Genomic DNA, 14,604 nt, shown 5'->3' with positions numbered 1-14,604 from the left:
TATACATATTAACATCTTTTAGTCTTTGACTATCATCTGATTCACATTTTATTATTATTTTTTCAATTAGCTATTTTGAGCAGAAAAGCCTCATATGGATTTGCTTTTACCTTTCAAAAGCTGGGTAAATATTTATTTTGCTTTGAAGAAGAAAGTATATAAAATGCATTGTAACTTATTTTGAAAAATGTGTTCCAGATATCAGAGTTTAGCCTGTTCTGAATACAACACATCAGGGGAATAGCTTAGAATATAACCAAAGGGTGTACTTATACTACATATAAAATTTAGACATATTACATAGAACTAGTGGTTGTAATAAAAATATGCCTGATATTATAGCAAATATCAAATCCTGTTGTCGTTCACATATTGATAGAACTACATGAATGTAGTATTATATCTCTTTGATTTATTTCCACCGTGAGTATAAAACTAACTCCTTTTAGAAGGCCTGTTAATAGTTCATATATAGCATGTATTAGTCTAACAATATTGCCATAAAAAATAACACAGACTCAGTGGCTTAACAGTGGAAATTTACTTCCTCAAAGGTCTGGAGACTGGAAGTCCAAGATCAAAGTGTCAGCCAGTTTGGTGCCTCCTTAGGCCTCTCTCCTTGACTTGCAGATGGTCACCTTCTTCTGTGTCCTCACATTGTCTTTCTTCTGTGCATGTGAATCCCTGGTGTCTCTTCCTCTTCTGATAAGGACATCAGTCATGTTGGATTAGAACTCTATGCTTACAATCTTACTTTACCTTAATTACTTATTTAAAGGGCCTATCTCCAAATAACAATCATATTGTGGGTTAGAATTTCTGGACATGAATTTGGGAGAGAAACAAGTTAGTCCATAACACAGCACATATTCATTCAAAAAACATTACCCACTTAACGTGGGCCAGGGACTATTCCTATATCAAAAATTATACAGGACAGAAATAAACAAAAATGTTTAAAGCCTAATACATTGTTATTTTTAAAAAGATAAAGGAATTGGCAGTGTAGGGTTGTGGGGAGTTATTTTAGATAGAATGGTGATAAAATATTTTTATAAAAAGATATCCTCTGAGCAGAAACCTGAAAAAAAATTGAATGAAGACAGAATTTATGAATTATAGAGGAGATAATTTTAGGCATAACCAGTCGCAAACACAAGTGCCCTGGGACATATATTGGCATGGCTCTATAGAGGAACTTTCAAGAAAGCCATTGAGAGAATGGTAAGAAAGAAAGTCAGACAACTGACCTAAGATGAGTATACATAGAGCCTTGTAAGCCTTGGTAGAGATTTTTTATTTTATTTTGTTAAAGAGTCCTGGGAAGCCACTGGGAGCTTTGATCAAGCGAATCCCATTGATCTGATTTTCATTTATGAGAGCACCATGGTAATAGACTTAGGAGTGGTACTCTCTAGAATATAAACAAATAGGGAAACCACATGAGCCATTCAGTAGTAGAGTCAAAGATGTCATCTTTGAATTGGGTGTCAGCAGTAGACAGGATGAGATGAGGAGATGAGGTAGGATTTGGGATGTAATTTGAATGTAAAGGTGACAGGACTTGCTATTGAAGATGTTTGAAAATTCCTATTTTGGGTCTGAGAAAGAAAGTAAATAGTGGTGCTATTCCCTGACATGGTATGGACTGGCTTGAAGGAGAGTTAATTTAGGCGTAAAATAAAATGAGTTCTGTTTTAGAAGTCATAAGTTAGAGATGCATATTGGATTCCAAGTGAGAATCATGTAGGCCTTTATCTATAGCTCTCTAGAGTGAGTCAGGGTAGGGGACTAGAAATATAAATTCTAGTGTTATTGAAGTATACTGTAGATCATAGTCAAAGTCAGGGGACTCATTGATACTATCCAGAGTGAGACTATGGACAAAGAACAGAAGCAGTCTAAGGACTGAGCCCAAGAACACTCCAACATTTATTTATTTATTTATTTATTTATTTATTTATTTATTTATTTATTTATTTATTTTATTATACTTTAAGTTCTAGGGTACATGTGCATAACATGCAGGTTTGTTACATATGTATACTTGTGCCATGTTGGTGTGCTGCACCCATCAACTCGTCATTTACATCAGGTATAACTCCCAATGCAATCCCTCCTCCCTCCCCGCTCCCCGTGATAGGCCCCGGTGTGTGATGTTCCCCTTCCTGAGTCCAAGTGATCCTCATTGCTCAGTTCCCACCTATGAGTGAGAACATTTAAAAGATGGAGAAGAGGATTCTGCAACAAGACTGTAAGAATAGGAAGTCAATTGAAAGTAGAACAAAGCAAGTATGTGATGCTGAAGCCAACACTAATATGTGTGATCCCGTGATCATTGACAAGCTATGTTTCAAGAGAATATAACAAAACAAAAATTCAATATTATTTATTTAGCTGGAAATCTGAAAATTTCCATTAAATATAGGCATAGCAGTATTAATATCACCTAACTAATGAGTAATCAAGCCCTTGGAAAGAAAGCATATACTGTGATTCTAATAAAAGGGTAATTAATTATAGAGTTGGACAGGAAGGGGGAAGAACTATCATTTAAACATGGTATACTAAATATTTATCATGCTTCTTTTGGCCGGGTCTTTCATAATCTCATAAAAGAGAATTAAATATGGAGTGATGAAAATATAGAGATCTACGTTGATGTTAAGCAGAAAAATTTCTCACTACTTGAAAGTTAATTTGGTGTTGAATATAGATTACTTCAGATCTTCAATAAATGCTAGATGATGTTCTTTTTATCTCTTTGCTTCTTTCTACAGGTGGAGAGGTCCCGTACACGACTCTGGCTACCCGAATGATGATGGGGGCTTGGTGGCTATTTGCTTTGATTGTTATCTCATCTTACACAGCAAACCTCGCTGCTTTCCTCACTATCACACGCATTGAAAGTTCCATCCAGTAAGTAGACAATGTTTCCATTAGCCACAAAGCATGAGAAATGATGAGTGGCCAAAGCTATCTGAGAATAAGTATATGGTGTCTTATAATAAATATACAACTTCCCTTTGAGTAAAGGATCAATGTTGTGTTACTGCAGAGTAGCACTGGTTAGTCCAAGTCCTGAAAATGCAGTATTGGTAGAGCATTTTTTATAAAATAAAATTTTGGCTACTATTTGAATGTTGTTTCTCACATTTTCCTGGAAGGATAACACATCTTCAGAATTTTAATGTCCACAAAGAATGACTATGTCTGGCTAACATTGTGAAAAGGAAGAAAAAAAGAGTCATACTTAAAATCTTTGCCTTGAGTCTGTCCCATTATGTACTGTCAGAATAAATAGTTGAATAGGTACAGATGTTTGAGAGATAGATGGATGACTGGGGATTGGGGAGAAAAGAAAAGGGAGGGGAATAGCAATCAACAGAAAATTACAGTATTTCAGTGACCGCATTCTGTTTTTCTCTTCATTACATTATACTTCATGTGCTTCTTATTGCTGCTGTTTACTAGCTGCAGTTGGAATGGTGGGATGCACTTACTTAATCCTAAAAGTTACCTAAACTGGTGTCTCCCAATTCACATATGCCATTTCCATGAACCTGTAGAGCCCACGGGTCTTTTATCCACCACAGCCAGTTTTGCTTTTGTGGTTTCATGCTATAAGATCAGCACCACAGTATAATATCTGCCTTATTAGAACATAATGTTCTATATATGGTTTTAAGAAAAATTTTCCTGAAAATGTTTATTCATCCCAAGATAAGTTTGAATTTTCCTAAAGTTGAACGAACATTCATTTCCCCAAAAGCTGGCAATTCAAATTCAGAAAATTAGATATGTCAGGGAATTCCTTAGGAATGTAACTTGTTTGGAAAAGATAATGTGAGTAGTTATTTTCTTTTAAAAAGAATGTAAATTCATTAGTAGCCATAAAACTATTATAACATAATACCAAAAAAAAATAAGAATTATCTATAAATAAGTAGGGTATTTTTTTCAATTTGCTCATTATACAAATTGAAACAATTAGTAATGCTAATAAGTAGTCAATTATTTTATCCATTCATAAAAATGATGTTTCTAGTTTCTCTCATCAAATCATGCTGCTCAAGTTGTTTTCCAATTATTCCTTTGATACAGAACCTTCATATTCCCCCAATTTATTGTCCATGTAACCAGATCTATGTGTGACATAAATTGCAAATCATACACAGTGAAACTTATACCATTGATGGAAAGCTTATACTGGTGACCCCATAAGCATCATACTTTAAGCAATATGCAAATGATTACAACAGCCCAGCCAAAAGATCAATGAAATGAGTAAAATTATGAAAATAATAATAAACATTTATTGATCACTTATAAAATGCCAGATCTTTTGATGAGTGTTTTATATGCATTAGCTCATTTAAAACTTAGCATCATCTTCAAAAATACATACAATCAATAACTCACTTTATAAATGACAAAACTAAAGTTGAGAGGATAAGTAACTCACCCAAAGTCTGCAGCTAGTAAGTGACTAAGTAAAGACCAAACCTTAAATCTGGTTCCTGAGCCTACATTCTAACTGCATCATGTTAGTTCCCACACCACACTTCAACTTGAATTTCTGTATGGATCTTAGTTTTTAGAGAACACAAGAAGAAACTTGTCATAGCATTTTCCATTGCTAAGGGATGTAAAGGATGAAATTCTCCAAATCCTCAACTGGTCTGAGTATCAAAAGTTAGATGACTTTTGTGTTGTAGGCGTGTAGGCATATATCCCAACATGAGTTAATTATGTCTATAACTGGTATCTACCATTCAGGGTAAGACTTTGGCAAATCCAATCAATAGAAGTCATTTTAAGAAAAATAGTTTAATTGTCAAATAAAAATTGAACATATTTAAGGTATACAATGTGATGATTCAATATACATATATATTGTGAAACAATTACCGCAATCAAATGCACCATCCATGTTGTGCATTAGATTCCCACAACTTGTTCATCTTCTGAAAGTTCGTACTGTTTGACCAACATCTCCCCATTTCTCCTATACTCTAGCCCCTGGCAACCACCATCCTACTACTCCTTCTAAAAGTTTGACTTTTCTAGATTCTGCATATAAGTGATATCATATAATATTTGTCTTTCTGTGTTTGACTTATTTCACCTAGTGTAACATCCTCCAAGTTCATCCATGTTGTTGCAAATGGCAAATAGCAAAATAGTTCTTAATCATTAAAATTGAGTATTTTATTTCATTAACATATTTCTTATCAATTATGTTGAATGTGTCACATTTTGGGTATCCTTAAAGCTCAAAATTTATGTAGTTCACATCTGACTTTGAAGTGTTTTTAAATAAATCATAAAAACTTTAAATAAAATAACTGATCCTATGCAGTGAACAACTATCATAATAGTAAACAAAAAATCATGGTTGACATTGACTGAGAAGTTATAATGAACCAGAAGTTAAGCATATTACATGTGTTATCTCATGTATTCCACAGAATAAGCTTAATAATACAAGTACTTCTCTTATTGCCATTTTATGGATGAAGAAACAGAGTTTTGGGGGATAATGCTTAAGATTACACACTCAATAAGTGTCAGTGTTGAGAGTCCAACCCACATCAATCAGATACCAATCCATGGTCTTACCTGTCAAATTATTTTTTATTCTAGTGGTGGTTCCTAGAATTTGTTCACTTGATCTGATATTTCTCTGAGGTTGCAGACTTTGTGATGTCTGTAAATCTGAGTTATTTAGTTATTACTAACTTTGCTAGCACCAGTTTTTATCTAGACTTTTATGCAATAGTAGTGGGAGCAGAAGCCTGTCTCAAATTTTTACATCCATAGGTTTGTCTAAAAGTAAAACCTGATGGAAAAAGATTGTAATTTCACATCATGTTTCCCTCAAGTGTAGTTCTACTGCCCAAAGTAACTGAGCATTCATTTTTTTAAAAATTATTCCTTTCCAATGCCAACTGGCATTATTAAAGTCATCAGTGGGTATAATAAATCTCTACTTTCTTATAATATTATCACTGGACTAATTTTGGAAGGAGAGAATCAGAGCCAAATAAGTTAAAAGAAGCCAGATTCCCTCCCGAAATTTAAAGATATCTTCTAATTTCATGCCTCAACAGTGTTGGTAAACATAATTACCTGCACTGTTACTTGGAAACATTCAAAGTTTCATTTGTAACTAATGCCAAAGTTTCTTGGGAAGATTCTAATTTTTCTTAGAAAAGAGAAACTTCTTTCAAAGTAGCATTCAATGTCATGCTTCTTAATCATTTATATCCATAAGATTTGCTCATCACTAAATGAAGCTGCAGTGCGTATCAGTACACTTTTTCCATCCCAATTTTGCTGTGCCTTTGGCAAACACATGCCAACCATAGCTTCATTTCCAAAATTCAGCGTTGCTTCTGCAGACTGCAGTGGGAAGAGGAGGTTAGAGGAATGTCAGTTAAGGGGAGGGGCGGGGATGGGGAGAGAAATCAGTTTCTTTGAATTGATGGTTAACAGAAACTCTTCTAGGTTGGTAGGAACAATGTAATAGATTTATTTAGGGGAAGCTGAATAATTTCATAAAATTTTACCTTGTTTTTAAAATTAGATATCTATGAGCATCTAATCTAACTGGAACTTGTTTTTTGGTTTGTTTGTTTGTCTGTTTGTTTGTTTTTTGAGGCGGAGTCTTGCTCTGTCACCCAGACTGGAGTGCAGTGGCATGATCTCTGCTCACTGCAAGCTCTGCCTCCGGGGTTCACACCATTCTTCTGCCTCAGCCTCCCAAGTAGCTGGGACTACAGGCGCCCGCCACCACGCCCTGCTAATTTTTGTTGTTGTTGTTGTATGTTTTTAGTAGAGACCTGGTTTCACCATGTTAGCCAGATTGGTCTCAATGTCCTGACCTCGTGATCCACCCGCCTCGGCCTCCCAAAGTGCTGGGATTACAGGCGTGACCCACCGCTCCCAGGCTGGCACTTGTTATTAATAAAAGTTTTGAAAGGGAAATTTCCTTGGAAAAGATAACCCATAAATTTAATTTCATATCCCTTCAGTGATCTGGGCAGCACATCATAACTACGTCCCATGTTTAATATAATATAATGTGACAGCGTATGACACAATTCAGTTTTTAAAGGGAAAAAAATGCCATTTCCACAAGACTCTAATGACAGTTTGGGCTTTTTCATTCCCACTGAGAGGTAACAACATATAGTTAATTGTTTTCAAACACCTAGAAATTGGAATGAATTTTTTTCTCTTGATAACTAGACTAATAGTGGCGATGGTAAAATGGAGCATGTGAAGCTCTGAAGGTACTTCAGAGTAAGCACTGGGTAATAGCATCATCAACATTAGTTCTGTTTGCCTTTATTGTAATATTACTTTCAAGAGCTACCTAGTTCACATAAAAGTGAAAATAGCTACGGGAAAATCAGGATTGCACAGTTAAAGTTATTAATAACTTTAGAATCAAATTGGTCCTTAGTGACAAAACTCGAGTTTTTTCATTCCCAGGAGCTGCAATTAAACCTGGATCTACTCAAAGGGATCCCAACATCCTACCATATTTTTGTGTTCAGTGATTTCATTCTCCATAATGCTTAAGGTTGGACTAAACAAATATTGAGGTGATTCTGCCACTGAATCTAACTAATCTGGGGTAACATTGCTTTCTGAACTGATACAAAAAGAGATCCATAAATATTCTATTACTAAAGAAGAACCCCTTTTCCCTAGCATATCATAACAGTATTTTTGCCATCACCTTGGTCTACATTTTGAAAAGGAAATAATTATCGAGCAATTTTTTTCTAAGTGTTCACAGGTGAGTATGATCTAATTATGCTTAGAAATTCAAGCATCACCAAATCTGGTACTAAAGCCTGGGGACACAGAGAATGGTAGCAAGTGGCAGATACTCTGTAAAGAAAAGGAAGGTGAGACTAAGTTGTCAAGGGCGTAGTAAGACTTATTAAGGAATTTGGAATTTTTCCTGGAGGTAATGGAGAGTGGCATTATTGTAGAAAGACAACTTTATCTGTGGAGAGGAGGACATGTGGGAGAGAGAAAATGTAGGTGTGCATGAGAGGCCATTAAAGTTGTCTAAAGCATGTATATTTACAGCAATTAACTAGTATGTCTCTACTTGATCCATTTGTGCTGCTACAGCAAAATACCTAGGACTGAGTAATTCAGAAAGAATAGAAATTTATTTCCTCACAGTTCTGGATGCTGGGAGGTCCAATATCAAAGTGCCAGCAGGCCGAGAGTCTGGTGAGGGCCTGGTTTCTGCTTCCAAGATGGCACCCTGGCTGCTGTGCTATGTCCTCACATGACAGAAAAGATAGAAAGTCAAAAGGGGACAAACTCATTCCATCAAACTTTTTGGTAAGGAACTAATCCCAGACATGACAGCAGGGCCTTTATGGCCTAATTGTCTCCTAAAGGCCCCCCTCTTAATATTATTGAACTGGGGATTAAGTTTGAATATGAATTCTGGAAGGAACATGAGGATTAAAATCATAGCAATTAAATGTTTAATTTTAATTTTCATATATTCATTACTAGGATATAGAAATACAGTTGTTTTCTGTCTGCTGATTTTATCTTATAATCTTGCTAAGCTCATCTTAGTTCTAGGAGTTTTTGGTAGATCCTTTGGGATTTCCTAAGTATAACTTGTAACCTTGCTAAGCTCATTTATTACTTTTAGGAGTTTTTGGTAGATTCTTTGGGATTTTCTAGGTACACTTTATGCCATTTTCAAAGTCGGGTGGTTGTATCATTTGTCTTTCTCATCTGTATACCGTTTATTTTCTATTTTGCCTTTTCTTTGCTGGATAGAGCTTACAGTACTGTGTCAAATTTAGAGTAGTGAGAGTGAATATCTCTGCTTTGCTCCTGATCTTGCTGGAAAAACAGTCTTTGACTGTTAGGTATGACATTATCTGTCAAGTTTTTTATTGTAGACATTATTTCTGAAGTAGAGGAAGTTCTCTTCTATTCCTAGTTTTCCATGTGTTTTTCATCATGAACAGGTGTTGGATTTTGGCAAATGCTTTTCATTTTTTATTGATTGGTATGCTTGGGTAATTTTGTTTATTAGCCTGTTTAGTGGATTACATCATTTGTTTCAAGAACTATTTTTAAAATAAGGTATTGGCTAACTGTAATCACCTCTTCTATTTCTCTCCATCTTTTTCTCCAAGTCTTGATTTTCTACTTGATTTTCTTCCCTTTATTGATTTGAGTCAATAAAATATCATGACTGCCCTGCCTGCTGCTTCCTATCTTATTTTCTTTTCCCTTACGTTATCTATTGCTCCTCTCTCTCCATTCTCTCCCCATTACAGTTTATCCACTGGAGTGTGGAGTCCAGACTGTTACCTTCTCCCATCCTCAAAATTGGCTTGAAAAACTTTATTATTACTTCATCCAATCAAGATGAATACAATTCCATTAGCAAAGCATATTGAGCCCTTCTGGCCCATCCACATTTCTGTCCAGGGGCACCAATGAACTCCTTCTCATTTTTTCATGCAACAGTCAAGTTAGACTCTTATGGGACATTGCATGCCTTTCTGGAGCTTTACATGCTCTTCTCTCTCCCTGAAATGGCTCAAAACCCCCTCTCTTCTGGTATCTTCCATTTTCCCAGGCATAATTAGTCATTACTACACATGTGCCTTCTCTTTGTGATTTTAAGTTCTTCAAAAGCAAAGACTATGTTATATCCATCTTGGTACTGCTAGAGTGCCTCTCAGAGTACCTGACAATAGTATGAATAAGAGCAGCTAACATTTCTTGAGTGCTTGCTATGTGACAGCTAGTTTTCTAAACACTTTGCATGGGTTTTCTCATTTAGTCTTTGTAATAGCCCCATGAGAGATATGTTATTATCATCTCTATTTTATAAATGATGAAACTAAAAGCTAGGGTAGTAAACCCAGGCAATCTAGCACTGTAACTTTTTATCAGGGGAACAGATTGTTTGCTAATTACAAATACACTAAACTTTTATTGTATGAAATAAGTAAATGAATAAATGACATCCATAAGGGTTACTATAAGTTTCTTAGGAAATAAAGAGAGCTTTGCAGAAAAGAATTAATGGCAGCAGGATGTTTAGCTAAGTTATTTCCAGGTATTTCTAAGTTATGTGGTATCCAAACGTCAGTAATAGGAGACTGGATTCAAACAAATCTGCATTCAAATTATTTGCCACTTAATAGCTCGATGACTTTGTCAGGATTTCATAATTATTATAAACCATATTTTCCCTAAGAGTAAAAAGGGGATAGATTCAACTTCGTAGGTTTAGTGTAAAGATTAAATGAAAAAAAGTCAAAAGGCATGAATAATATAGCACAGTTCATGGACAGCCCCTACCTAACATTTGCTTCCATTCTTCTGCATTTTCTCCAGGCACTCATGTAGATTCCCTGGACTGTCTTTCTCTCTGCCCCCATTTTTGATGGTATTTTTGTCATTTTGTCCACAATTCTATACATTAATTGTTCCTTTGACCTGATTCACCTAAATCTCAAAGTTTCTTGCTTATGGAGCTACCGTTTCTGACACAGATGTCACCATCCTACCTTACGGTCTGATTTCTGAGGGTTGTCTTTTGGCCCTGCTGCTTAATCCTCTCGTTCCCCCAAAAGTACCAAAAGTAAAAGCAAAACAAACAAACAAAAATCTGATGCATCTGGAAGCCTTATCTGGATTTAGGCATAAATAAGGGCTTGGAAGAATGATTCACTCTGTTATCTGACCTTAGCTAGTGACTAACTAGCACTGAGATCAGGTTGCTACTAATAAAGACTGGCAAGACCCCTGGGTCAGGATACATATTTGCCAGGCAAGTTTTCTCTCCTAACTCATCTTTATTTAGCCCTCTCATAATACACAGCTCAAATACCACTTATTCTGTATATCCTTGCCACATATTCATAACTACATTTAGTGTCTCCCTTTTTTGAACCACTTCACATCTACCTCACTTACACTCTGTATTGGAATACTATTCTACTTGTTTTACTTCCCTATTAAAATGCATATTCTTGAGGGTTGTTGTATCATCTTTGTACCAGTTCAGTGCCTTATGTAGTATATTGCGTGGGTACTTAGTGGGTTACAAGTAAATATTCACTCACTGAATGAACTAGAAAGACATTTTTTAGAATCTGACCTGAGAGTATGAAACTCCATGACTTGTATGTGTACCCCATTTAAAAAATTAGATAAAAATATGAAAGCCATTTCTTTGACCTATTATTCCAGGATAAGAGTGGAAACCCAAAATGGTATGCTCTCTGAGTATCCTTTGTGTCACCCACTCACTCTTCAGTCTTCCAGTGGGTGCCTTTTTTATAGCTCTCAGTAGACAATTGCACACTTTATTAGGAGCAGCCAAAATGAAGGTGGATGAAGTGAGAGAGGCCTGACTCATACTGCCTTTCTGTTTCATTTTAGTAGAGAATTGTATAGGCTTAGCTCCAGAACACACAAGCACCGCACCAGAGGAAGACATTCATCTCCTTACTCTCTATTGTTAGTGTTGAAATGGCTTACTTGTCCTAGCACTTAAGTACTACAGTGATGAATGTTTCCCAAACGTACAGCCATCTCGATGTCATAGACAGAATTTTGTCTCTCTTTTGGAAAAAAAGTTAAAATTTCCTAGAAGAATATTGGTCTTTCAAAGCCACCCTTCAGTGAGCATTTAATTAAAAGTTGTCTCACAGTTTGTCTGTGGCTCCTAGGAACAGGGCTATATTAGCATTTCCACAGACTCTGTTTACACTGAGCTTACCAAGACAAAAACTTCACTGATTTCATAATCTTCCACAGCTTCTAAAATAATCTTCTTCTGAACAAGATGAATCATTCTTGACAAATCAAATCCTTCTCTTTTTCTCTCTCTTCCCAATCTTGCTCCTTTAAGCCTAGAAACCTATTAAGTACTGTACTCAAGAATATAAAGTCCTGTCTCCTCCATTTCTTGTTATTTTCTTCCCTTACTGAAGTCTGCTGAATAAATAAATTCTGTCTACCACAAACTTATAGATATGGTTTTAAAAAAAAAAAAACTCTATACTTGGAGTATACTGCTTAGTCATTGTGGAGGACGTAGTTTGAGTACGGAGAATCCTTTTGTGAAATTAATGTGGGAAGAGTAGTGATGAAAATCAGCAAGACTGGAGTTGGCAGGCAGGGCTGTTTGGCAGAAGAATGCTATTAAAGGAGACTGAAGACTTAGGTTCAAGTCTCTTTTCTCCTACTAAAAAATAAGGCAAATTTTAAAACCACTTTGCACTTCTGTTTTTCATCTTTTAAAAAAGTGATCCAATTCTTTGCTCACTGCACAAATATTTGTTCCACAGTTTGAATGATGTTATTTTCCACGTCCCTTCAGGCATAAAATTTTATATCAACTATACCAATGAGATCTCTTATTAAACAAGATGTGAGATAAAACCGATACTCACATGAAAACCTGATTAACGGATATCTTAAGTTGAAAGGCAAATCTGAAAAGAAAATCCTTTTTTGTCATATCTTCTTATTTTCTTTTTCTAGTTCTCTATTTCCAGTCCCATTTTTCTTTCCCTAGCCTCTCGATCATGCCAGTAATGTTGGTATGCTGACCTCCACACTCTACTACTAAGTATCTGTTTGACCCCATTAATTCTCTAATGCTCTTAGTTCCTCCATAGTTCCTTTCCTCTAAAGATATTTAATGTATTTTAATGACTTTCTCCTCCACTCCTACACACACACACACACACACACACTCCTACTACAGTCCCCATTTTTTAAGCCCTGATGCTAAGGAGGGATGATGTTAGATAAGAGCCAGATGCCCTAGCTAATGGCAAGTGGTGAGGAAGGCGAAGGCGAGGAATAAGATCGAAAGCTTGCTGGTGGGCTGCTTTTATGCAGATTTCGATTGTACTTCTCTGAGAGTGATGCTACAGAATTCGCAAGATTTGCTGTTGACTTGGGGGTGTGGAGCACATTTGCAGAACAGTTTGGGCATTTATAATCTCAAAATAGCAGTTAATAAGACGTGGCTCTCAGGCATCAAGATATATATTTAATACCAACTCTTGCTGAAATTTCTCAAAAAGGAAATATCACCTACTTGAGAATAGAGGACACTTTCTCTGAATCATTCTAAGAATAAAAATAAAAAAAATATTTATTTTGAGAAATTCACAGACCTACTGGACTGGGAAGAGAAATGTATCTTTTGCATTTGGAAAATGTTGAGTTATCAGTAGAGACTTGGTCCCCTGTTCCTGTGTTATGAAGAGCCAGGATTTTGGGGTTTAGTCATGTTCATTAGATGCCTCACTGAAACTATGACCTTCTACCTTACTTTGACAATAATGTTTCACTGGGTCTTTAAATAGGCTATTAAATTAGCCTACATTTATTCATGGTAACTTATTTCTCCTAGTCTTTTATTTCCCACTGTGAAATTTTTGCTAGCATGATTAATGTTTTTGAGCTCTTCAAAAAATCTTATAGAGGAAATCACAAATTATTATTGATTCCTCATTTGAATTCACACTGTATTCATTTGGGTCATTGTTTCATGTAGTATTATTATGTATTATTGTGTCAGAGCTTGTTAGTAGGCCATACACAAGGTAGTGATCAATAGTTCAATGTCAGCCTTGGAGGGTATATTGAATAAATTTTTTCCATAAGTCAGCATTGGTCTTAGATTCTAATTAACATTTTCAGTGTTGATTTGAAGTATGGAATAGGGAGTAAGCTTATTAAATATGCAGATTACTCTATATTGAGTAGGGGTGATTATTGACTAGAACTACACTGTACGAATGTATAAAGACCTTTACAAATAAAACAAGGTGATTAGAAGTACGATGAAATTTAATAGGGACAAATATGTGATAATTCACTCAGAGATGGAAAAAACAATCTGTGTGTGTATATTTGTGTATGTCTGCGATAATTTCAGCATAAACCATCTGTCAATTATAAATTTGAAATATAGCATTAGTGTTTATTTTTTAAATGACCCTGCTGCATGTAAGTTGTTCAAATCTTGTGAAGATTACCATGACCTACTTAGAAGGTTCACAAATAATGCAAAAACTAAAATACAAGAGAAAAAAATGGTTTAGTTAATAACAGTCTAAAAATGGAAGTAGCTTATCTTATAGATAACAACTAAAATAACTTAGTATTTAATTTGACAAAGAGAAGGCTAAAGGAGGAAAATGAAAAAGAAATGTTTTATTACATAGAGAAATATTATACTAGAGGTGCTATGCAGTCATTGTCCATTTTCATTGAGAACAAAGTAGTGTTTTCTGTGAAATAGGAGATTTGGGGGCTAAGCACAAGTAGGGACTCCCTTGGTTAAGTTTTCCAAGTCACTAAAGTACCTTATTAAAACAAAATATGAAATCAGTTTTAGGGACTGGTTTATGTGCCTTAAGGTACCTAATCATATTATGTAATGCCTCTGGTAACTCTTTCAACTCTCTGGTGTTACGATTATTTTAGTATGTTTTGTTAACACCATTCAAAATCTGAAAAAAACAACCCTATCAAAAAATGGGTCAAGGATATGAACAGACA

The 14,604-nt window shown here is 35.4% G+C and overlaps 1 protein-coding gene across 1 annotated transcript in view; it reads left to right on the top strand.

Annotated features, from left to right (window-relative positions):
* Positions 1-14,604, top strand: part of GRID2 (glutamate ionotropic receptor delta type subunit 2) — a 723,504-nt gene that overhangs the window by 452,113 nt on the left and 256,787 nt on the right. The window contains exon 10 of the mRNA XM_017875509.1: positions 2,781-2,919. Coding sequence (XP_017730998.1) covers positions 2,781-2,919 — 139 coding nt within the window. The remainder of the gene's footprint in view (positions 1-2,780; positions 2,920-14,604) is intronic.

The sequence above is a fragment of the Rhinopithecus bieti genome, unplaced genomic scaffold (genome assembly GCF_001698545.2).
Source record: "Rhinopithecus bieti isolate Rb0 unplaced genomic scaffold, ASM169854v2 scaffold_6708, whole genome shotgun sequence".
Taxonomy (NCBI): Eukaryota; Metazoa; Chordata; class Mammalia; order Primates; family Cercopithecidae; genus Rhinopithecus; species Rhinopithecus bieti.
Note: the sequence above shows the minus strand (reverse complement) of the source record. Positions and strands in the feature narration are given on the sequence as shown.